We start from the raw sequence: 23,449 nt of genomic DNA on the forward strand, positions 1-23,449 counted from the left end.
CTCAATCCTCAATCCTCAATCCTCAATCGACATCCTCAATCTTCAATCCTCAATCCTCCGTCGTCAATGTTAAAACCTCAGCCCTCAAACCTCAATCCTCAATATTCAATTCCCAATCCTCAACTCTCAATCCTCAATCCTCAACCGTCAGTCCTCAATCCTCATCCTCAATCCTCAATCCTCTCTCTTCAATCCACAATCCTCAGTCCTCAACCATCAGACCTCAAAATTCAATGCGCAATCCTCAATACTCAATCCTCAATCCTCAACCCTCAGTCCTCAATCCTCAATCCTCAATCCTCAATCCTCAATCTTCAAACATCAATCCTCAATCCTCAGCTTTCAACACCCAATACTTAATCGTCAAACCTCAGTAATCAGTCCACTACACTCAATGATCAAACCTCAGTCGACAAACCTCAATCCTCAATATTCAGTGCTCAATCCTCAATCCTCAACCCTCAATACTCAACCCCCAGTCCTCAACCCTCAATCCTCAATCCTCAATCCGCAATCTTCTATCCTCAATCCGCAATACTCAATCCTCAATCATCAATACTCAATTCTCAATCCTCAATAGAATATCGTCAATACGCAGTTTTCAATACTCAATCCACAACCTTCAATCTTCAAATCTCAATCCTCAAACATCGATTCTCAACACTCAATCCGCAACCATCAGTCCTCAATCTTCAATAATCAATCCTCAATCCATATACTCAATCTTCAATCCACAATCCTCCATCGTCAATGTTCAAACCTCAGCCCTCAAACCACAATCCTTAATATTCAATTATCAATCCTCAATACTCAACCCTCAATACTCAACCCTCAGTCCTCAATCCGCAATCCTCAATACTCAATTCTCAATCATCAACCCTCAATCCTCAACCATCAATCCTCAATCCTCAATCATCAATCCTCAATACTCAGTCCTCAGTCCTCAGTCCTCAGTCCTCAATCCTCAATGCTCAATCCTCAATCCTCAATCCTCAATCCTCAATCCTCAATCTTCAATCCTCAATCCGCAACCATCAGTCCTCAATCCTCAATCCCCAATTCTCAATACTCAATCCTCAATCCCCGATTCTCAATCGTAAATAGAATATCCTCAATTCTCAGTTTTCAATACTCAATCCACAACCTTCATTATTCAAATCTCAATACTCAAACCTCAATCCTCTTTGATCAATCCTCGACCCTCAATCCTCAATCCTCAATCCTCAATCCTCAATGGTCAATCCTGAATCTTCAATCCTCAATCCTCAGTCCTCAGTATTCAATTCTCAATTCTCTACTGTCAATCCTCAATCCTCAATCCTCAATGCTCAATTCGCAATCATCAATCCTCAATCCTGAGGATTGATGATTGAAGATTGAGGACTGCGGGTTGAGGATTGACTGTTGAAAATTGATGTTTGAGGGTTGAGATTTGAAGATTGAAAATTATGTATTGAGTGTTGAAAGCTGAGGATTGAGGATATTCTATTGAGGATTGAAGATTGAGGATTGAGGACGGAGGATTGAGGATTGAGGATTGAGTACTGAGGGTTGAGGATTCAGGGTTGAGAATTGAGGATTGAGGTATGAGCATTGAGGATTGATGTTTTAGGATAGTGATTACAATATTGAAGATTGAGGATTCAGTATTGAAAACTGAGAATTGAGGATATTCTATTGAGGATTGAGAATTGAGAATTGACGATTGAGGATTGATGGTTGCGGATTGGGGATTGAAGATTGAGGATTGCGGATTGAGGATTGAAGATTGAGGACTGAGAGTTGAGGGTTGAGTGTTGAGGATTGAGTATTGATGATTAATGGTTGAGGATTGAGTGTTGAAAATTGAGAATTTAGGATTGAGGATTGAGGATTGAGTACCGATAATTGAGGATTGAGTGTTGTGAATTGTGGGTTGAGCATTGAATATTGAGGATTGAAGTTTGGGGACTGAGGATTGAGGATTGAGGTTTGAGTACCGATAGTTGAGGATTAAGTGTTGTGAATTGAGGATTGAGGATTGATTATTGATGATTGAGCATCGATGCTTGAGGATTGAGATCTGATGGTTGAAGATTGTGGATAGTGTATTGAAAACTGAGAATTGAGGATATACTGTTGGGGATTGCGAATTGAGGATTGAGGATTGAGGATTGAGGATTGCGGATCGAGGATCGAAGATTGAGGATTGAGGAACGCGGATTGAGCATTGAGGACTGAGAGTTGAGGATTGATGGTTGAGAATTGAGGATTGAAGACTGAGGATTCAGGAATGGGGATTGAGGATTGAGGACTGAGAGTTGAGGATTGAGTGTCGTGAATTGACGATTGATCGTTGAATATTCAGGATTGATGATTGAGGACTGAGGATTGAGGATTGCGGATTTAGGATTGAGGACTGAGGTTTGAGGATTGGGATTTGAAGATTGAGGATTGAGGATTGAGGATTCCAGACTGCGAATTGAGAATATTGAATTGAGATTTGAGGATTGAGTATTGAGTATTGAGGATTGATTATTGAGGTCCGAGGATTGAGGATTGAGGATTGAGGACTGAGGGTTGAGGATTGAGTATTGAGGATTGAGGATTGAGGATTGATTTTTGAGGATTGAGGATAGATAATTGAGGATTCAGGATTGAGGATTGAGGATTGAGTACTGATAGTTGAGGATTGAGTGTTGTGAATTGAGGATTGAGCATTGAATAATGAGGATTGAAGTTTGAGGTCTGAGGATTGAGGATTGAGGAGTGAGGATTGAGGATTGAGGATTCAGGATTGAATACTGAGGATTGAGGATTGGGAATTGAAGATTGTGGACTGAGGGTTGAGGATTGGGTGTTGAGCATTGATATTTGAGGATTGAGATCTGATGGTTGAAAATTGTGGGTTGAGGATTGAGGATTGAGGATTGAGGATTCAGGATTGACGATTGAGGATTCATGATTGAAGATTGAGGAAAGAGGATTGAGGATTGAGGATTGAGGATTGAGATTTGAGAATATTGTATTGAGGGTTGAGTATTGAGGATTCAGGATTCAGAATTTAGGATTTAGGTCTGAGGATTGGGGATTGATGACTGAGGATTGAAGATTCAGTCTGAGAATTGAGGATTGAAGGTTGGGGTTTGAGGACTGTGGGTTGACGTTTGAGTATTGGGGATTGAGGATTGAGGATTGAACACTGAGATTTGAGAATATTGTTCTGATGGTTGAGCATTAAGGATTGAGGATTGAGGATTGAGGACTGCGTATGGAACGCTGAGGATTGACGATTGTGGACTGATGTTTGAAGATTGAGGACTGTGGATAGAGGATTGATAATTGAGGATTGAGGATTGAGGATTGCGGTTTGAGGATTGAGGTCTGACGGTTGAGGTTTGTGTATTGGGGATTGAGGATAGAGGATTGAAGTAACAGGATTGGGGTTTGATGGTTGAGGATTGACGCATGAGGATTGAAGACTGGGGATTCAGGATATTGTATTGAGGATTGAAGACTGGGAATGCAGGATATTGTATTGAGGATTGAGGTTTGAATACTCAGGGTTGTGGATTGAGGACTGAGGGCTGAGGATGGATGACTGAGGATAGCGGATTGAGGATTGAGTATTTAGGATTGTGGATTGAGGATTGAGGATTGATGATTGAGGATTGACGATTGAGGTTTGAGACTGAGTATTCAGAGTTGAGGATTGGGGTTTGAGGACTGAGGGTTGAGGATTGAGGATTGAGGATTGAGGATTGGGGATTGAGGTTTAAGAATTGGGGTTTGATAGTTAAGAATTGATGATTGAGGATTGAAGATTGACGACTGAGAATTGAGGAATGAGGAATGAGGATTAGGGTTTGAATATTGAGGATTGAGGATTGAGGTTTGAAGCCTAAGAATTGGGGATATTGTATTGACGATTGAAGATTGAGGACTGAGTATTGCGGATTGGGGATTGAGGATTGAGGATTGGGAATTGAGAATTGAGGATTGGGGATTGAAGTTTGAGACTGAGAATTGATGATTGAGGATTGGGGTTTGAGGCCTGTGGGTTGAGGATTGAGGATGCAAGGTTGAGTATTTATGATTGAGGTCTGAGGATTGGGCATTCATGGCTGAGGTTTGAGGATTGAGGATAGAGGATTCAGGATTGAGGATTTTGGATTGAGGATTGAGGATTGAGGATTGAGGATTGAACATTGAGTATTCAGGATTGAGGATTGGGTATTGAACATTGAGGATTGAGATGATACCCATAGCAGTAGCCATAGCAGCAATAGCCATAGCCATAGCAGTCATAGCAGCCATAGCCATAGCCATAGCAGCCATAGCCATAGCAACAGCACGCATAGCGATAGCCATAGCAGCCGCAGCCATAGCCACAGCAGCCATAGCCATAGCCATAGCAGCCATAGCAATAGCCATAGCAGCCTTAGCCATAGCCATAGCAGCCATAGCCATAGGCATAGCAGCCATAGCCATAGCCATAGCAGCCATAGCCATAGCCATAGCCATAGCAGCCATAGCCATAGCCACAGCAGCCATAGCCGCAGCCATAGCAGCCGTAGCCATAGCAGCCGCAGCCGTAGCTATAGCAGCTATAGCCATAGCCATAGCCGCCATAGCCATAGCCATAGCAGCCATAGCCATGGCCATAGCAGCCATAGCCATATACATAGGAGTCATAGCCATAGCCATAGCCTTAGCATCCATAGCCATAGCCATAGCAGCCTTAGCAATAGCCATAGTAGCCATAGTCATAGCCATTGCCATAGCAGCCGTAGCCATAGCCATAGTCATAGCAGCCATAGCCATAGTCATAGCAGCCATAGCCATAGTCATAGCAGCCATAGCCATAGCAACAGCACGCATAGCGATAGCCATAGCAGCCGCAGCCATAGCCACAGCAGCCATAGCCATAGGCATAGCAGCCATAGCCATAGCCATAGCAGCCACAGCCATAGCCATAGCCATAGCAGCCATAGCCATAGCCACAGCAGCCATAGCCGCAGCCATAGCAGCCGTAGCCGTAGCAGCCATAGCCATAGCTATAGCAGCTATAGTCGTAGCCATAGCAGCTTTAGCCATAGCCAAAGCATCCATAGCCATAGTCATAGGAGCCATAGCCATAGGTATAGCAGCCATAGTCATAGCATTAGCAGCCATAGCCATATCTATAGCAGCCATAGCCATAGCAGCCATAGCCATATCTATAGCAGCCATAGCCATAGCAGCCATAGCCATAGCTATAGCAGTCATAGCCATAGCAGCCATAGTCATAGGCATAGCAGCCATAGCCATAGCCTTAGCAGCCTTAGCAATAGCCATAGCAGCCATAGTCATAGCCATAGCCATAGCAGCCGTAGCCATAGCCATAGGCATAGCAGCCATAGCTTCAGCCACAGCAGACATAGTAATAGCCATAGCAGCGTTAGCCATAGCCATAGCATCCATAGCCATAGTCATAGCAACCATAGCCATAGCCATAGCAGCTTCAGCCATAGCCATAGCAGCCATAGCCATAACCATAGCCATTGCAGCCATAGCCATAGCCATAGCCATAGCAGCCATAGCCATAGCCATAGCCATAGCCATAGCAATCATAGCCATAGCCATAGCGACGATAGGCATAACCATAGACATAGTAGCAACAGCCATAGCCATAACAGCCATAGCCAAAGGCATATCAGCCATAGCCATAGGCATAGCCATAGCCATAGCAGCCAATGCCATAGCTGTAGCAGTAATAGTCATAGCCATAGCAGATTTAGCCATAGCCAAAGCATCCATAGCCATAGTCATAGGAGCCATAGCCATAGCCATAGGAGCCATAGCCATAGCCATATCCATAGCCTTAGCAGCCGTAGCCATGGCCATAGCAGCCATAGCCATAGCCATAGCATCCATAGCCACAGCCATAGCAGCCATAGCGATCGCAGCCAGAGCCGTAGCTATAGCAGTTGTAGCCATAGCCAAAGCAGCCATAGCCATAGCCATAGCAGCCATAGCCTTGGCCATAGCAGCCATAGCCATATACATAGGAGCCATAGCCATAGACATAGCCTTAGCAGCCATAGCCATAGCCATAGCAGCCATAGCCACAGCCATGGCAGCCATAGCGATAGCAGCCAGAGCCGTAGCTATAGCAGCTGTAGCCATACACAAAGCAGCCATAGCCATAGCAATAGCACGCATAGCGATAGCCATAGCAGCCGCAGCCATAGCCATAGCAGCCATAGCCATAGCGATAGCAGCCATAGCCATAGCCATAGCAGTCATAGCCATAGCCATAGCAGCCATAGCCGTAGCCATCGCAGCCATAGCCATAGCCATAGCCATAGCCATAGCAGCAACAGCCATAGCCATAGCAGCCATAGCAGCAATATCCATAGCCATAGCAGACATAGCCATAGCCATAGCAGCTTTAGCCATAGCAAAGCATCCATAGCCATAGCCATAGCAGCCATCGCCATAGCCATAGCAGCCATAGCCATATGTATAGGTACCATAGCCATAGCAGCCATAGCCATAGCCATAGCAGCCATACCCAAAGGCATAGCAGCCATAGCCGTAGCTATAGCAGCTATAGGCATATCTAAAGGAGTCATAGCCATATCCATAGCAGCCATTACCATAGCCATAGCAGCCATAGCCATGGCCATATCAGCCATTGCCATGGCCATAGCAGCCATAGCCATATGTATAGGTACCATAGCCATATCAGCCATAGCCATAGCTATAGCAGCCATAGACAAAGCAGCCATAGCCATAGCTATAGCAGCCATAGCCATAGCCATAGCAGCCATAGCCACAGCCATAGCAGCCATATCCATAGCCATAGCAGTCTTAGCTATAGCCATAGCCATAGCAGCCGTAGCCATAGCCATAGCCATAGCAGCCATAGCCATAGCCATAGCAGCCATAGCCATAGCCATAGCAGCCATAGCCATAGCGATGGTCATAGAAGCCATAGCCATAGGAGCCATAGCCATAACAGCCATAGCCATAGCCATATTAGACATAGCCACAGCCATGGCAGCCATAGCCATAGCCATAGCAGCCATAGCCATAGCCATAGCAGCCAGAGCCAGAGCCACAGCAGACGTAGCCACAGCCATAGCCTTAGCAGCCATAGCCATAGCCATACCAGCCATAGCCATAGCCATAGCAACAGTAGCCATAGCCATAGCCATAGCAGCCATAGCCACAGCCATAGCAGCCATATCCATAGCCATAGCAGTCTTAGCTATAGCCATAGCCATAGCAGCCGTAGCCATAGCCATAGCCATAGCAGCCATAGCCATAGCCATAGCAGCCATAGCCATAGCCATGGCGGCCATAGCATCCGTAGCCATAGCCATAGCAGCCATAGCCATAGCCATAGCAGCCGTAGCCATGGTCACAGTCATAGCCATAGCAGCCGTATCCCTAGCCATAGTAGCCATAGCCATAGCCATAGCAGCTATAGCCATAGCAACAGTTATAGCCATAGCAGCCGTAACAATAGCCATAGTAGCCATAGCCATAGCCATAGCCATAGCAGCCATAGCCATAGCCATAGCAATAGCAGCCATAGCCATAGCCATATTAGCCATAGCCACAGCCATAGCAGCCATAGCCATAGCCATAGCAGCCATAGCCATAGCCATAGCAGCCAGAGCCAGAGCCACAGCAGACGTAGCCACAGCCATAGCCTTAGCAGCCATAGCCATAGCCATACCAGCCATAGCCATAGCCATAGCAACAGTAGCCATAGCCATAGCCATAGCAGCCATAGCTATATCCATAGCAGCCACAGACATAGCCATAGCCATAGCCCTAGAAGCCTTAGCCTTAGCCATAGCCATAGCAGGCATAGCCATAGCCATAGCCATAGCAGCCATAGCCATAGCCATAGCAACTATAGCCATACAATAGCCATAGCCATAACCATAGCAACCATAGCCACAGCCATAGCAGCCATAGCCATAGCCACAGCCATAGCAGCCATAGCGATAGCAGCCAGAGCCGTAGCTATAGCAGCTGTACCCATAGCCATAGCAGCCCTAGCAGCCATAGCCATAGCCATACCAGCCATATCCATAGCCATAGCAGTCTTAGCTATAGCCATAGACATAGCAGCCATAGCCATAGCCATAGCAACAGTAGCCATAGCCATAGCCATAGCAGCCATAGCTATATCCATAGCAGCCACAGACATAGCCATAGCCATAGCCTTAGAAGCCTTAGCCTTAGCCATAGCCATAGCAGGCATAGCCAAAGCCATAGCCATAGCAGCCATAGCCATAGCCATAGCTGCTACAGTCATAGCCATAGCTGCTACAGTCGTTGCAATAGCCATAGCCATAGCAGCAATAGTCATAGCCATAGCAGCCCTTGCAGCCATAGCCATAGCCATAGCAGCAATAGTCATAGCCATAGCAGCCCTAGCAGCCATAGCCATAGCCATAGCAGTAGCCATAGCAGCAATAGCCACAGGCATAGCAGCCATAGCAGCCGTAGCCATAGCCATAGCCATAGCAGCCATAGCCATAGCCATAGCAGCCATAGCCATAGCGTTAGCAGCCATAGCCATAGCTATAGCAGCCATAGCAATAGCAGCCATAGCCATAGCTATAGCAGCCATAGCGATAGCCATATCCTTAGCAGCCGTAGTCATAGCCATAGCAGCCATAGCCATAGCCATAGCAGCCATAGCCATAGCCATAGCAGCCTTAGCCATGGTGACAGTCATAGCCATAGCAGCCGTATCCCTGGCCATAGTAGCCATAGCCATAGCCATAGCAGCCATAGCCATAGCCATAGCCATAGCAGCCATAGCCATAGCCATAGCAGCCATAGCCGTGACCATAGCAGGCATAGCCATGGCGATAGCCATAGAAGCCATAAACATAGCCATAGCAACCATAGCCATACAATAGCCATAGCCATAACCATAGCAACCATAGCCATAGCCATAGCAGCCTTAGCCACAGCCATAGCATCTATAGCCATAGCCATAGCAGCCATAGCCATAGGCATAGCAGCCAGAGCTAGAGCCACAGCAGCTGTAGCCATAGCCATAGCCTTAGCAGCCATAGCCATAGCCATACCAGCCATATCCATAGCCATAACTGCCATAGCCATATCCATAGCAGCCATAGCCATAGCCATAGCAGCCATAGCGATAGCCATAGCAACAGTAGCCATAGCCAGAGCCATAGCAGCCATAGCTATATCCATAGCAGCCACAGCCATAGCCATATCAGCCATAGCCATAGCCATAGCCATAGCAGCCGTAGCCATAGCCATAGCCATAGCAGCCATAGCCATAGCCATAGCAGCCATAGCCATAGCCATAGCAGCCATAGCCATAGCCATAGCAGCCATAGCCATAGCGATGGTCATAGAAGACATAGCCATAGGAGCCATAGCCATAACAGCCATAGCCATAGCCATGGCGGCCATAGCAGCCGTAGCCATAGCCATAGCAGCCATAGCCATAGCCATAGCAGCCATAGCCATGGTCACAGTCATAGCCATAGCAGCCGTATCCCTAGCCATAGTAGCCATAGCCATAGCCATAGCAGCCATAGCCATAGCCATAGCCATAGCAGCCATAGCCATAGCCATAGCAGCCATAGCCATGACCATTGCAGTCATAGCCATGGCGATAGCCATAGAAGCCATAGCCGTAAAAGGCTTAGCCATAGGAGCCAAAGCAATAGCCATAGCAGCTATAGCCATAGCTATAGCCATAGCAGCCATAGCCATAGACATAGTAGCCATAGCCATAGCAACAGTTATAGCCATAGCAGCCGTATCCATAGCCATAGCAGCCATAGCCATAGCCATATCCTTAGCAGCCGTAGTCATAGCCATAGCAGCCATAGCCATAGCCATAGCAGCCATAGCCATAGCCACAGCAGCCTTAGCCATGGTGACAGTCATAGCCATAGCAGCCGTATCCCTGGCCATAGTAGCCATAGCCACAGCCATAGCAGCCATAGCCATAGCCATAGCCATAGCAGCCATAGCCATAGCCATAGCAGCCATAGCCATGACCATAGCAGGCATAGCCATGGCGATAGCCATAGAAGCCATAGACATAGCCATAGCAACCATAGCCATACAATAGCCATAGCCATAACCATAGCAACCATAGCCATAGCCATAGCAGCCTTAGCCACAGCCATAGCATCTATAGCCATAGCCATAGCAGCCATAGCCATAGGCATAGCAGCCAGAGCTAGAGCCATAGCAGCCATAGCCATAGCCATAGCAGCCAGAGCCAGAGCCACAGCAGACGTAGCCACAGCCATAGCCTTAGCAGCCATAGCCATAGCCATACCAGCCATAGCCATAGCCATAGCAACAGTAGCCATAGCCATAGCCATAGCAGCCATAGCTATATCCATAGCAGCCACAGACATAGCCATAGCCATAGCCCTAGAAGCCTTAGCCTTAGCCATAGCCATAGCAGGCATAGCCATAGCCATAGCCATAGCAGCCATAGCCATAGCCATAGCAACTATAGCCATACAATAGCCATAGCCATAACCATAGCAACCATAGCCACAGCCATAGCAGCCATAGCCATAGCCACAGCCATAGCAGCCATAGCGATAGCAGCCAGAGCCGTAGCTATAGCAGCTGTAGCCATAGCCATAGCAGCCCTAGCAGCCATAGCCATAGCCATACCAGCCATATCCATAGCCATAGCAGTCTTAGCTATAGCCATAGACATAGCAGCCATAGCCATAGCCATAGCAACAGTAGCCATAGCCATAGCCATAGCAGCCATAGCTATATCCATAGCAGCCACAGACATAGCCATAGCCATAGCCATAGAAGCCTTAGCCTTAGCCATAGCCATAGCAGGCATAGCCATAGCCATAGCCATAGCAGCCATAGCCATAGCCATAGCTGCTACAGTCATAGCCATAGCTGCTACAGTCGTTGCCATAGCCATAGCCATAGCAGCAATAGTCATAGCCATAGCAGCCCTAGCAGCCATAGCCATAGCCATAGCAGCAATAGTCATAGCCATAGCAGCCCTAGCAGCCATAGCCATAGCCATAGCAGTAGCCATAGCAGCAATAGCCACAGGCATAGCAGCCATAGCAGCCGTAGCCATAGCCATAGCCATAGCAGCCATAGCCATAGCGTTAGCAGCCATAGCCATAGCTATAGCAGCCATAGCAATAGCAGCCATAGCCATAGCTATAGCAGCCATAGCGATAGCCATATCCTTAGCAGCCGTAGTCATAGCCATAGCAGCCATAGCCATAGCCATAGCAGCCATAGCCATAGCCATAGCAGCCTTAGCCATGGTGACAGTCATAGCCATAGCAGCCGTATCCCTGGCCATAGTAGCCATAGCCATAGCCATAGCAGCCATAGCCATAGCCATAGCAATAGCAGCCATAGCCATAGCCATAGCAGCCATAGCCATGACCATAGCAGGCATAGCCATGGCGATAGCCATAGAAGCCATAGACATAGCCATAGCAACCATAGCCATACAATAGCCATAGCCATAACCATAGCAACCATAGCCATAGCCATAGCAGCCTTAGCCACAGCCATAGCATCTATAGCCATAGCCATAGCAGCCATAGCCATAGGCATAGCAGCCAGAGCTAGAGCCACAGCAGCTGTAGCCATAGCCATAGCCTTAGCAGCCATAGCCATAGCCATACCAGCCATATCCATAGCCATAACTGCCATAGCCATATCCATAGCAGCCATAGCCATAGCCATAGCAGCCATAGCGATAGCCATAGCAACAGTAGCCATAGCCAGAGCCATAGCAGCCATAGATATATCCATAGCAGCCACAGCCATAGCCATATCAGCCATAGCCATAGCCATAGCCATAGCAGCCGTAGCCATAGCCATAGCCATAGCAGCCATAGCCATAGCCATAGCAGCCATAGCCATAGCCATAGCAGCCATAGCCATAGCCATAGCAGCCATAGCCATAGCGATGGTCATAGAAGACATAGCCATAGGAGCCATAGCCATAACAGCCATAGCCATAGCCATGGCGGCCATAGCAGCCGTAGCCATAGCCATAGCAGCCATAGCCATAGCCATAGCAGCCATAGCCATGGTCACAGTCATAGCCATAGCAGCCGTATCCCTAGCCATAGTAGCCATAGCCATAGCCATAGCAGCCATAGCCATAGCCATAGCCATAGCAGCCATAGCCATAGCCATAGCAGCCATAGCCATGACCATTGCAGTCATAGCCATGGCGATAGCCATAGAAGCCATAGCCGTAAAAGGCTTAGCCATAGGAGCCAAAGCAATAGCCATAGCAGCTATAGCCATAGCTATAGCCATAGCAGCCATAGCCATAGACATAGCAGCCATAGCCATAGCAACAGTTATAGCCATAGCAGCCGTATCCATAGCCATAGCAGCCATAGCCATAGCCATATCCTTAGCAGCCGTAGTCATAGCCATAGCAGCCATAGCCATAGCCATAGCAGCCATAGCCATAGCCATAGCAGCCTTAGCCATGGTGACAGTCATAGCCATAGCAGCCGTATCCCTGGCCATAGTAGCCATAGCCACAGCCATAGCAGCCATAGCCATAGCCATAGCCATAGCAGCCATAGCCATAGCAATAGCAGCCATAGCCATGACCATAGCAGGCATAGCCATGGCGATAGCCATAGAAGCCATAGACATAGCCATAGCAACCATAGCCATACAATAGCCATAGCCATAACCATAGCAACCATAGCCATAGCCATAGCAGCCTTAGCCACAGCCATAGCATCTATAGCCATAGCCATAGCAGCCATAGCCATAGGCATAGCAGCCAGAGCTAGAGCCACAGCAGCTGTAGCCATAGCCATAGCCTTAGCAGCCATAGCCATAGCCATACCAGCCATATCCATAGCCATAACTGCCATAGCCATATCCATAGCGGCCATAGCAATAGCCATAGCAGCCATAGCGATAGCCATAGCAACAGTAGCCATAGCCAGAGCCACAGCAGCCATAGCTATATCCATAGCAGCCACAGCCATAGCCATATCAGGCATAGCCATAGCCATAGCCATAGCAGCCGTAGCCATAGCCATAGCCATAGCAGCCATAGCGATAGCCATAGCAACAGTAGCCATAGCCAGAGCCATAGCAGCCATAGCTATATCCATAGCAGCCACAGCCATAGCCATATCAGCCATAGCCATAGCCATAGCCATAGCAGCCGTAGCCATAGCCATAGCCATAGCAGCCATAGCCATAGCCATAGCAGCCATAGCCATAGCCATAGCAGCCATAGCCATAGCCATAGCAGCCATAGCCATAGCGATGGTCATAGAAGACATAGCCATAGGAGCCATAGCCATAACAGCCATAGCCATAGCCATGGCGGCCATAGCAGCCGTAGCCATAGCCATAGCAGCCATAGCCATAGCCATAGCAGCCATAGCCATGGTCACAGTCATAGCCATAGCAGCCGTATCCCTAGCCATAGTAGCCATAGCCATAGCCATAGCAGCCATAGCCATAGCCATAGCCATAGCAGCCATAGCCATAGCCATAGCAGCCATAGCCATGACCATTGCAGTCATAGCCATGGCGATAGCCATAGAAGCCATAGCCGTAAAAGGCTTAGCCATAGGAGCCAAAGCAATAGCCATAGCAGCTATAGCCATAGCTATAGCCATAGCAGCCATAGCCATAGACATAGCAGCCATAGCCATAGCAACAGTTATAGCCATAGCAGCCGTATCCATAGCCATAGCAGCCATAGCCATAGCCATATCCTTAGCAGCCGTAGTCATAGCCATAGCAGCCATAGCCATAGCCATAGCAGCCATAGCCATAGCCATAGCAGCCTTAGCCATGGTGACAGTCATAGCCATAGCAGCCGTATCCCTGGCCATAGTAGCCATAGCCATAGCCATAGCAGCCATAGCCATAGCCATAGCCATAGCAGCCATAGCCATAGCCATAGCAGCCATAGCCATGACCATAGCAGGCATAGCCATGGCGATAGCCATAGAAGCCATAGATATAGCCATAGCAACCATAGCCATACAATAGCCATAGCCATAACCATAGCAACCATAGCCATAGCCATAGCAGCCTTAGACACAGCCATAGCATCTATAGCCATAGCCATAGCAGCCATAGCCTTAGGCATAGCAGCCATAGCGATAGCCATAGCAACAGTAGCCATAGCCAGAGCCACAGCAGCCATAGCTATATCCATAGCAGCCACAGCCATAGCCATATCAGCCATAGACATAGCCATAGCCATAGCAGCCGTAGCCATAGCCATAGCCATAGCAGCCATAGCCATAGCCATAGCAGCCATAGTCATAGCCATAGCAGCCATAGCCATAGCCATAGCAGCCATAGCCATAGCGATGGTCATAGAAGCCATAGCCATAGGAGCCATAGCCATAACAGCCATAGCCATAGCCATGGCGGCCATAGCAGCCGTAGCCACAGCCATAGCAGCCATAGCCATAGCCATAGCAGCCATAGCCATGGTCACAGTCATAGCCATAGCAGCCGTATCCCTAGCCATAGTAGCCATAGCCATAGCCATAGCAGCCATAGCCATAGCCATAGCCATAGCAGCCATAGCCATAGCCATAGCAGCCATAGCCATGACCATTGCAGTCATAGCCATGGCGATAGCCATAGAAGCCATAGCCGTAAAAGGCTTAGCCATAGGAGCCAAAGCAATAGCCATAGCAGCTATAGCCATAGCTATAGCCATAGCAGCCATAGCCATAGCCATTGTCCAGAGACGAGTTGCAATGCGTGCACATGGTGAGATGCGTCATAGGTTTTTCCGGGTTTCCCTTTCAAAATTCTGCGTTGTCGTATTCTTAAGTCTTCATTTTAAGGAATTTCCGGAGTTCGGTATTGTCATCGTCGTTCCGCCGAATTTCGGTATTGTCCAGCAGCTCGACCAGCGCGTTTATTACTTCGGGGAGAATAGGCCTGCTGTTTTACAACTTGTTGTAAACTCTTTTGAGAAAGTTTTGTCCGGAACGGGCGGAAGTATTGACCATTTGCCGATTCTCGCGCTTAAACCGTGCCGGTAAAACGGAACCGGATGGAACACAACTGACCAATAGAAAAAAGGAAAGGCAGCTTAAGCCAATACAGAAATAGAGATTTCCCGCACCTATTTTCAACCAATGGTGGTTGTGATAACCATCCCCATCAGACTCAACGGAGCTTTCTTGGAAAGACGGAACGCGAAGACCAGGAGATATCGTTTTGAACATCAACCAAGAAAAAGACTTCCGTGAATTCGCATAGCGCTCGACGAACCCTTCGTCTCAATTCACGAAATTATTCCTTTTATTTTAAACGCAAACTGGAAACTTTGTTAACTTTAAATATAAGTGTTGAATTGTTAATGTCATTTGAATCTTAAAATATATATTTGTTAGTCATAAAATTCATAATTATAATCTTTATTTCGGGAAATCGAAGTAGAGTCCCGCGGAATGTTTATTAGTGCAACCGAAACGTCCGTGTCAAAACAGTTTGGTCCTTCGAGCCGGATTCAGTGACATTTGGACAATACAAACGAAATCAATCAACATACTGGTGCCTATCAGTTTAAAATCCAAGAAGGTAGAACATCGGATCGACCCATTCAACGAAGCGGATATCTGAGGCTCTCGTGACACTGAACATCCAGGAAGCATCGCTGCGACAGGGACCAGCCTTGATCCAGAGCGCAGCATTCTTCGCCCAGAACCGCAGCCAGAACTTTAACTTCGTGGCCGATTCTAAGGACATCCTTGTCTCGACAAAAGGTAGGCTCGCCTGTATCGCCAATTTCCTTTGTCTCCTATTCCACGATGACGAACAAATCATCTGACGATTCTGCTTCCCAATCAATCGTTCAGGGAATTAACATTCATACTTTGCGACGCAAACGCGGTCATGTAATCGGTCAAATTAACACCTTCGCTAAATTCTTAGATTCGTGCGAGAGATTAGAAACGCGAAACATTCCACTGATTGAAACGCATTTGAACGGTTTACAAGATATTTGGAAAAGATTTGACGAAATCCAATTCGATATAGAAGAGTTAGACGATTCTGAAATACAGCGCCGATACGAAATTCAAAATCATTATTATGAAGTAATTACACGAGCGAAAGTAATGATCGATAGAACCCCTGCGAGCGTTTCAATCCGAAGAAATAGATCTGATTCGAATACACCTTCAGGATTAACGCCGATAGCTATCAAATTACCACAGATGCGTTTGCCGACTTTCGATGGAAGCATTGAAAAATGGTCATCATTCTTTGACATTTTTACTTCGGTTATTCATAATAACGAGGATTTATCCGCTGTGCAAAAATTGCAATATTTGCGCTCCACTTTGACCGGTCAAGCCGCCGCCAGCATCGAATCTTTAAGCACAACTGAAGCGAATTATGCCACCGCAATCGAACTGTTAAAAGAGAAATATGACAACACGCGTAAAATTCTTTTGCGACACTGTAACGCGATCCGTGAATATCCAAAACTGGCGAAGGATACACCTGAAGCAATAGGAAAGCTCGTTGATACTATCCAACAACATTTGCGATCATTGCAAAATCTAGGCGAAAACATTGATGCCTGGGACAGCATGCTAAATTCCATAATATTATCCAAAATAGGTTCTGATACTGCGTGGCATTGGGAACTTAGTTTAAAGGACAAAAAAATGCCTTCATGTAAAATTCTTCTGGAATTTCTCGAGAAACGAGCGGATTGTGGCCAATCGCCTTCTTTAAAATCAAACTTTACTACGGAAAGGCAAATAGAAAATCGAAATTTTAAAAATCGTCCTCAACGCAATCAAGTCTTTGTCACGGGAAAAATTCAATCTTCGGAACAAAATCCGAAACATGTTTATAACGAATCAGCTAGCACCTTTGTAAAGCCATCGACATGTCCAATTTGTAATGAACAACATAGCATTTGGAGTTGCGAAACGTTTCACAATCAATCTGTAAAAGATCGCATAACGACTGTTAAAAAATCAGCTTTATGCACTAATTGTTTGAGAAAAGGACATCTCCCGGAATCTTGTAGAGGAGGTTCTTGTCGCATATGTTCCAAACGTCATCATACGTTATTGCACAATCCAGAACAGTCAAAGGGTAATTTTAGAGATAAGACTGCAACGACTAATTTAATACCAAAGTCTGAACCCTTTGAGGGTCAACCATCAACTTCTAGTTGACTAAAGCATTCTGAGATTCCGAATAAACAATTCCAAAATAGCTTTATCATTAATTCAATCACTAACGAACTTCTTGTAACAGCTCAAGTTAACATCTTAAATAATAATAATCAATCAATTTGTTGCCGAGCATTAATTGACACTTGTGCAACAACAAATTTCATAACGGAATCCCTCGCGAAAAAACTTGAAATTCCAAGTCAAAGATGTTCGATCTCTGTCGGAGTTCTCAACTCGATATCTACTGTCTCTAAACATACAATAACAGCGACAATTCAGTCAAAGAATAGTGATTATCAAAGATCTCTTACCTTTCTCACTATCCCGAGTATAACTTCATTTATACCGGATCAACCAATTAATCGCGAAATGATTAGAATTCCAAAAAATTTAAGACTAGCTGATCCCGATTTTCATAAGCCAGCACCAGTCGATTTACTGTTAGGCGCTGGTGTTGCATTGTCGTTATTATGCGTAGGACAAATCAATTTGTCCCTTCCAAAGGATCCAGATTTATATTTGCAAAAAACGAGACTTGGATGGGTTATTGGGGGGAGTGTGCCCACATCGATTACATCTAAAAATGCGTTTTGTAATGCTACAAATACACTTCCATTAGATCTGACTCGTTTCTGGGAAATTGAAGAAGTTTCTAAAGACTCACCTCGTACTTATTCGGATGAGTTATGCGAAAACCACTTTCGAACTCATGTTACGCGCAATGACGAAGGCAGATACGTTGTTGCTCTACCTTTTAACGAACAATCTTCACGTCTCGGTGAATCGAAAACTCAAGCGCTAAAACGTTTTATGTCTTTGGAACGTAAATTGTCTCGCGACGCATTATTGAATCAAGAATACCGTAGAGTAATGCAAGAGTATTTAGATTTCGGTCATATGTCAGAAGCTAGCGATATCTTAAATGACGGTTATTACCTGCCCCACCACGGGGTGATCAAAGTCACCAGTCAAACCACAAAACTTCGAGTAGTCTTTGATGCGTCTGCAACAACTACTTCCGGTATCTCGCTTAACGATGCCTTATACATTGGTCCAAAAATTCAAGATGACCTCATTTATGTACTATTAAGATTTCGATGCCATAAATTTGTAATCACCGGCGATATTGAAAAAATGTATAGACAATTCCTCGTTCGTCCGGAAGACAGAAGATTTCAACGCATTCTCTGGAGAGATGATTCAGGCCAGCTGAAAACTTATGAATTGAACACGGTCACTTTCGGCCTATCCGCAGCACCTTTCTTAGCAATCCGTTGCCTCAAACAATTGGCGTTAGATGAAGGTCATAATTATCCTCACGCTTCTCAAATTTTATTACGAGATTTTTATGTCGACGACGTTCTCACTGGTGCTTCAACTATCCAAGAAACAATACAACTGCGTAACGGACTCTCAAATTTATTGAAATCAGCGGGATTAAATATTCGACAATGGGCATCGAATGATAAACAATTGCTGCAAGGGTTACCGGAACAAGATATCAACAAAAATCTACACCTTGGAGAATCCTCTGTTCTGAAAACATTGGGTGTAATCTGGAATTCAGTTGATGATTCTATAACGTACAAAATTAAAACTTCCATGTCTCCTTTAACGGTGACCAAACGTTCCATTAGCTCGGAAATCGCAAAGATTTATGACCCATTGGGTCTGCTTGGACCTGTCATCATCGTTGCGAAGATTTTACTACAGAAGCTTTGGACTTTAAAGGTTGATTGGGACGAATCATTGCCGATGGATATTCACACTGAGTGGATGCAATTTTACACTCAGTTACCACTATTAAATAATACAGTTTTCCAAAGAAGAGCATTAGATACATCATCAAACCACATCGAGATTCATGGATTCTGCGATGCCAGTAACAAAGCTTATGGAGCCTGTGTATATTTGCGTTACATCAATGCAAGCTGTCATGCGTCTGTGGAGCTTCTTTTAGCGAAATCTAAAGTCGCACCTTTGAAAACGCAGACAATTCCACGACTTGAATTATGTGGAGCGTTATTACTATCAAATCTAATAACCATAGTAAAAGATGCACTTAATATCAAAGTCAACCGCACTATACTCTGGACGGACTCCATGATCGTCTTGCATTGGATAAATACATCTCCACATATTTTGAAAACATTCGTAGCTAATAGGATATCAGAAATCCAATGCAAAACCCAGGATTCCAATTGGCGTTACGTTCCCACAAAGGACAATCCTGCCGACCATATTTCAAGAGGACAATCTCCGAAGGAATTCTTAAGGCCATCCACCTGGCACCATGGACCCGATTGGCTTAAACAAGATGAGTCTTTCTGGCCAATAAATACGTTATCTTCGCTGAACAACATTCCAGAACGAAAAGCTGCGATTTGTCTCACTACAACTTCTGTGGTCACATCCCTTTTGGATAATTATTCTTCTTGGGGCAAAATGCAACGAGTCGTGGCATTCTGTTTTCGATGGAAACGTAATAATATAAACAAAGGAAGTCTTAGTGCAGCAGAGTTGAAAGAGGCCCACGATGTACTCATCAAACTGATGCAACGACTGCATTTTGCAGACGAATTACGGTGTCTCACCAAAGACAGTAATTCCGTCATAAAAGGCAAACTACAACGCCTAAACCCTTTCATCGACAAGAATGGTATTCTACGCGTCGGAGGTCGATTAGAACATTCGTTTTTACCATTCGCCCAAAAACATCCTATTATTGTGCCGAAATGTAGGGCAACCGCACTCATAATTGAAAATGAGCACCGGGGCCACCTTCACGCAGGTGTACAAGCCACCCTGTACGCAGTTAGGAGACGATACTGGCCCATTGACGGCCGAAGTCAGGTATGGAAAGCCATAAAGGACTGTGTTCGCTGCTGTCGAGCCAACCCTCCACCTGTGGACTACATCATGGGAAACCTGCCTGAAGCCAGAATCATTGAAGCTCGCCCATTCACCAACGTAGGAGTAGATTATTGCGGACCATTTTTTATAAAGGAGCGCCGATATAAAAATCGAACCCGCGTAAAGGTTTATGTAGCGGTTTTTGTTTGTTTTGCAGTTAAGGCAATACATTTAGAATTAGTAAGTGACCTTACCAGCGAAGCGTTTATTGCGGCCCTTCGACGATTCATTGCGAGACGCGGATTTTGTGCAAACCTGTACTCCGATAATGGTACAAATTTTGTGGGAGCAAACAATGATTTGATGGAATTGCGTAAGCTTTTGCGATCTGATGATCATCACGACAAAGTTAAATCATTTTTAGCAGAGCGGAATATTCAATGGCATTTTATTCCTCCTTTATCACCGCATTTCGGAGGTCTTTGGGAAGCGGCTGTAAAGTCGTTCAAATACCACTTAAAACGCGTCGCAGGTATTGAATTATTTACATTTGAGGATTTTAATACTCTAATCATAGAAATAGAATCTATTCTAAATTCCCGTCCACTTACTCCTATTCCTTCAGACCCAAACGATCTTCTTGCACTCACTCCAGGCCATTTCCTTATTGGTGATACACTAACGAGCTTACGAGAGAGAGATTTTAGCGACACCCCGTCCAATCGTCTCTCCAATTGGCAACACATTCAGAAGTTAAAACAGCACTTCTGGATCAGATGGCATAAGGAGTACTTGAACGAGTTAAATAGCCGCAGTAAATGGACCAGCGGCACACATCCAATCAAGGAGGGCACCATCGTTCTTCTCAGGGAAGATAATACGCCATCGATGCAGTGGCCTCTTGGTCGAGTCATCAAGGTGCAACCAGGATCGGACGGTATCATTCGAGCCGTCACTGTAAAAACAGCCACGAATACACTAGATCGGAACGTAAAGCGCTTGGTTCCCCTGCTCAATCAGGATTAACAACGAAAACCTTTTGTTTATATAGCGAACTGAATTATTTTTTAATTACTCATTTATCTTATAAGTTTTCGATACATATATACATGCGCAAATAATTTTGATGCATATATATATTCACGATTAATCTATATATTTACATTTAATCATACCATACTTCAGTTGTTATTCCTATTATCGTATAAGTATTAATGTTCAACTTGTTTGTTTTTTATATTCACTTTAAGCTACATACTTATCTTCCTCATTTTTATATTTATTACCGTAAACAAATTGATTAAGTTAGTTGTGTATTCAGTGTTGATCGGACCCTCTCAACGGGGGGAGTATGTCCAGAGACGAGTTGCAATGCGTGCACATGGTGAGATGCGTCATAGGTTTTTCCGGGTTTCCCTTTCAAAATTCTGCGTTGTCGTATTCTTAAGTCTTCATTTTAAGGAATTTCCGGAGTTCGGTATTGTCATCGTCGTTCCGCCGAATTTCGGTATTGTCCAGCAGCTCGACCAGCGCGTTTATTACTTCGGGGAGAATAGGCCTGCTGTTTCACAACTTGTTGTAAACTCTTTTGAGAAAGTTTTGTCCGGAACGGGCGGAAGTATTGACCATTTGCCGATTCTCGCGCTTAAACCGTGCCGGTAAAACGGAACCGGATGGAACACAACTGACCAATAGAAAAAAGGAAAGGCAGCTTAAGCCAATACAGAAATAGAGATTTCCCGCACCTATTTTCAACCAATGGTGGTTGTGATAACCATCCCCATCAGACTCAACGGAGCTTTCTTGGAAAGACGGAACGCGAAGACCAGGAGATATCGTTTTGAACATCAACCAAGAAAAAGACTTCCGTGAATTCGCATAGCGCTCGACGAACCCTTCGTCTCAATTCACGAAATTATTCCTTTTATTTTAAACGCAAACTGGAAACTTTGTTAACTTTAAATATAAGTGTTGAATTGTTAATGTCATTTGAATCTTAAAATATATATTTGTTAGTCATAAAATTCATAATTATAATCTTTATTTCGGGAAATCGAAGTAGAGTCCCGTGGAATGTTTATTAGTGCAACCGAAACGTCCGTGTCAAAACACCATAGCAGCCATAGCCATAGCCATAGCAGTCATAGCCATCGCGATAGGCATAGAAGCCATAGCCTTAAAAGGCATAGCCATAGCAGCCATAGCAATAGCCATAGCAGCTATAGACATAGCCGCAGTCATAGCAATAGCAGCCGTATCCATAGCCATAGCAGCTTTAGCCATAGCAAAGCATCCATAGCCATAGCCATAGCAGCCATCGCCATAGCCATAGCAGCCATAGCCATATATATAGGTCCCATAGCCACAGCAGCCATAGCCATAGCCATAGCAGCCACACCCAAAGGCATAGCAGCCATTGCCGTAGCTATAGCAGCTATAGGCATATCTAAAGGAGTCATAGCCATATCCATAGCAGCCATTACCATAGCCATAGCAGCCATAGCCATGGCCATATCAGCCATTGCCATGGCCATAGCTGCCATAGCCATATGTATAGGTACCATGGCCATATCAGCCATAGCCATAGCTATAGCAGCCATAGACAAAGCAGCAATAGCCATAGCTATAGCAGCCATAGCCATAGCCATAGCAGCCATAGCCACAGCCATAGCAGCCATATCCATAGCCATAGCAGTCTTAGCTATAGCCATAGCCATAGCAGCCGTAGCCATAGCCATAGCCATAGCAGCCATAGCCATAGCCATAGCAGCCATAGCCATAGCCATAGCAGCCATAGCCATAGCGATGGTCATAGAAGCCATAGCCATAGGAGCCATAGCCATAACAGCCATAGCCATAGCCATGGCGGCCATAGCAGCCGTAGCCATAGCCATAGCAGCCATAGCCATAGCCATAGCAACTATAGCCATAGCAACAGTTATAGCCATAGCAGCCGTATCCATAGCCATAGCAGCCATATCCATAGCCATAGCCATAGCAGCCATAGCCATAGCCATAGCCATAGCAGCCATAGCCATAGCCATAATAGCCATAGCCACAGCCATAGCAGCCATAGCCATAGCCATAGCAGCCATAGCCATAGCCATAGCAGCCAGAGCCAGAGCCACAGCAGACGTAGCCACAGCCATAGCCTTAGCAGCCATAGCCATAGCCATACCAGCCATATCCATAGCCATAGCAGTCTTAGCTATAGCCATAGCCATAGCAGCCATAGCCGTAGCCATAGCAACAGTAGCCATAGCCATACCCATAGCAGCCATAGCTATATCCATAGCAGCCACAGACATAGCCATAGCCATAGCCATAGAAGCCTTAGCCTTAGCCACAGCCATAGCAGGCATAGCCATAGCCATAGCCATAGCAGCCAT

The 23,449-nt window shown here is 45.7% G+C and overlaps 1 protein-coding gene across 1 annotated transcript; it reads left to right on the forward strand.

Annotated features, from left to right (window-relative positions):
- Positions 1 to 15,821: 15,821 nt before the first annotated feature.
- On the forward strand, positions 15,822 to 21,904 carry LOC143187438 (uncharacterized). The gene is made up of 6 exons (XM_076391656.1): positions 15,822 to 17,167; positions 17,249 to 21,070; positions 21,152 to 21,247; positions 21,311 to 21,460; positions 21,509 to 21,718; positions 21,787 to 21,904. Exons 1-6 carry the CDS (start codon positions 15,822 to 15,824, stop codon positions 21,902 to 21,904), a joined length of 5,742 nt encoding a protein of 1,913 aa, XP_076247771.1.
- The last annotated feature ends 1,545 nt before the right edge of the window (positions 21,905 to 23,449 follow it).

The sequence above is a fragment of the Calliopsis andreniformis genome, unplaced genomic scaffold (genome assembly GCF_051401765.1).
Source record: "Calliopsis andreniformis isolate RMS-2024a unplaced genomic scaffold, iyCalAndr_principal scaffold0024, whole genome shotgun sequence".
Classification (NCBI taxonomy): domain Eukaryota; kingdom Metazoa; phylum Arthropoda; class Insecta; order Hymenoptera; family Andrenidae; genus Calliopsis; species Calliopsis andreniformis.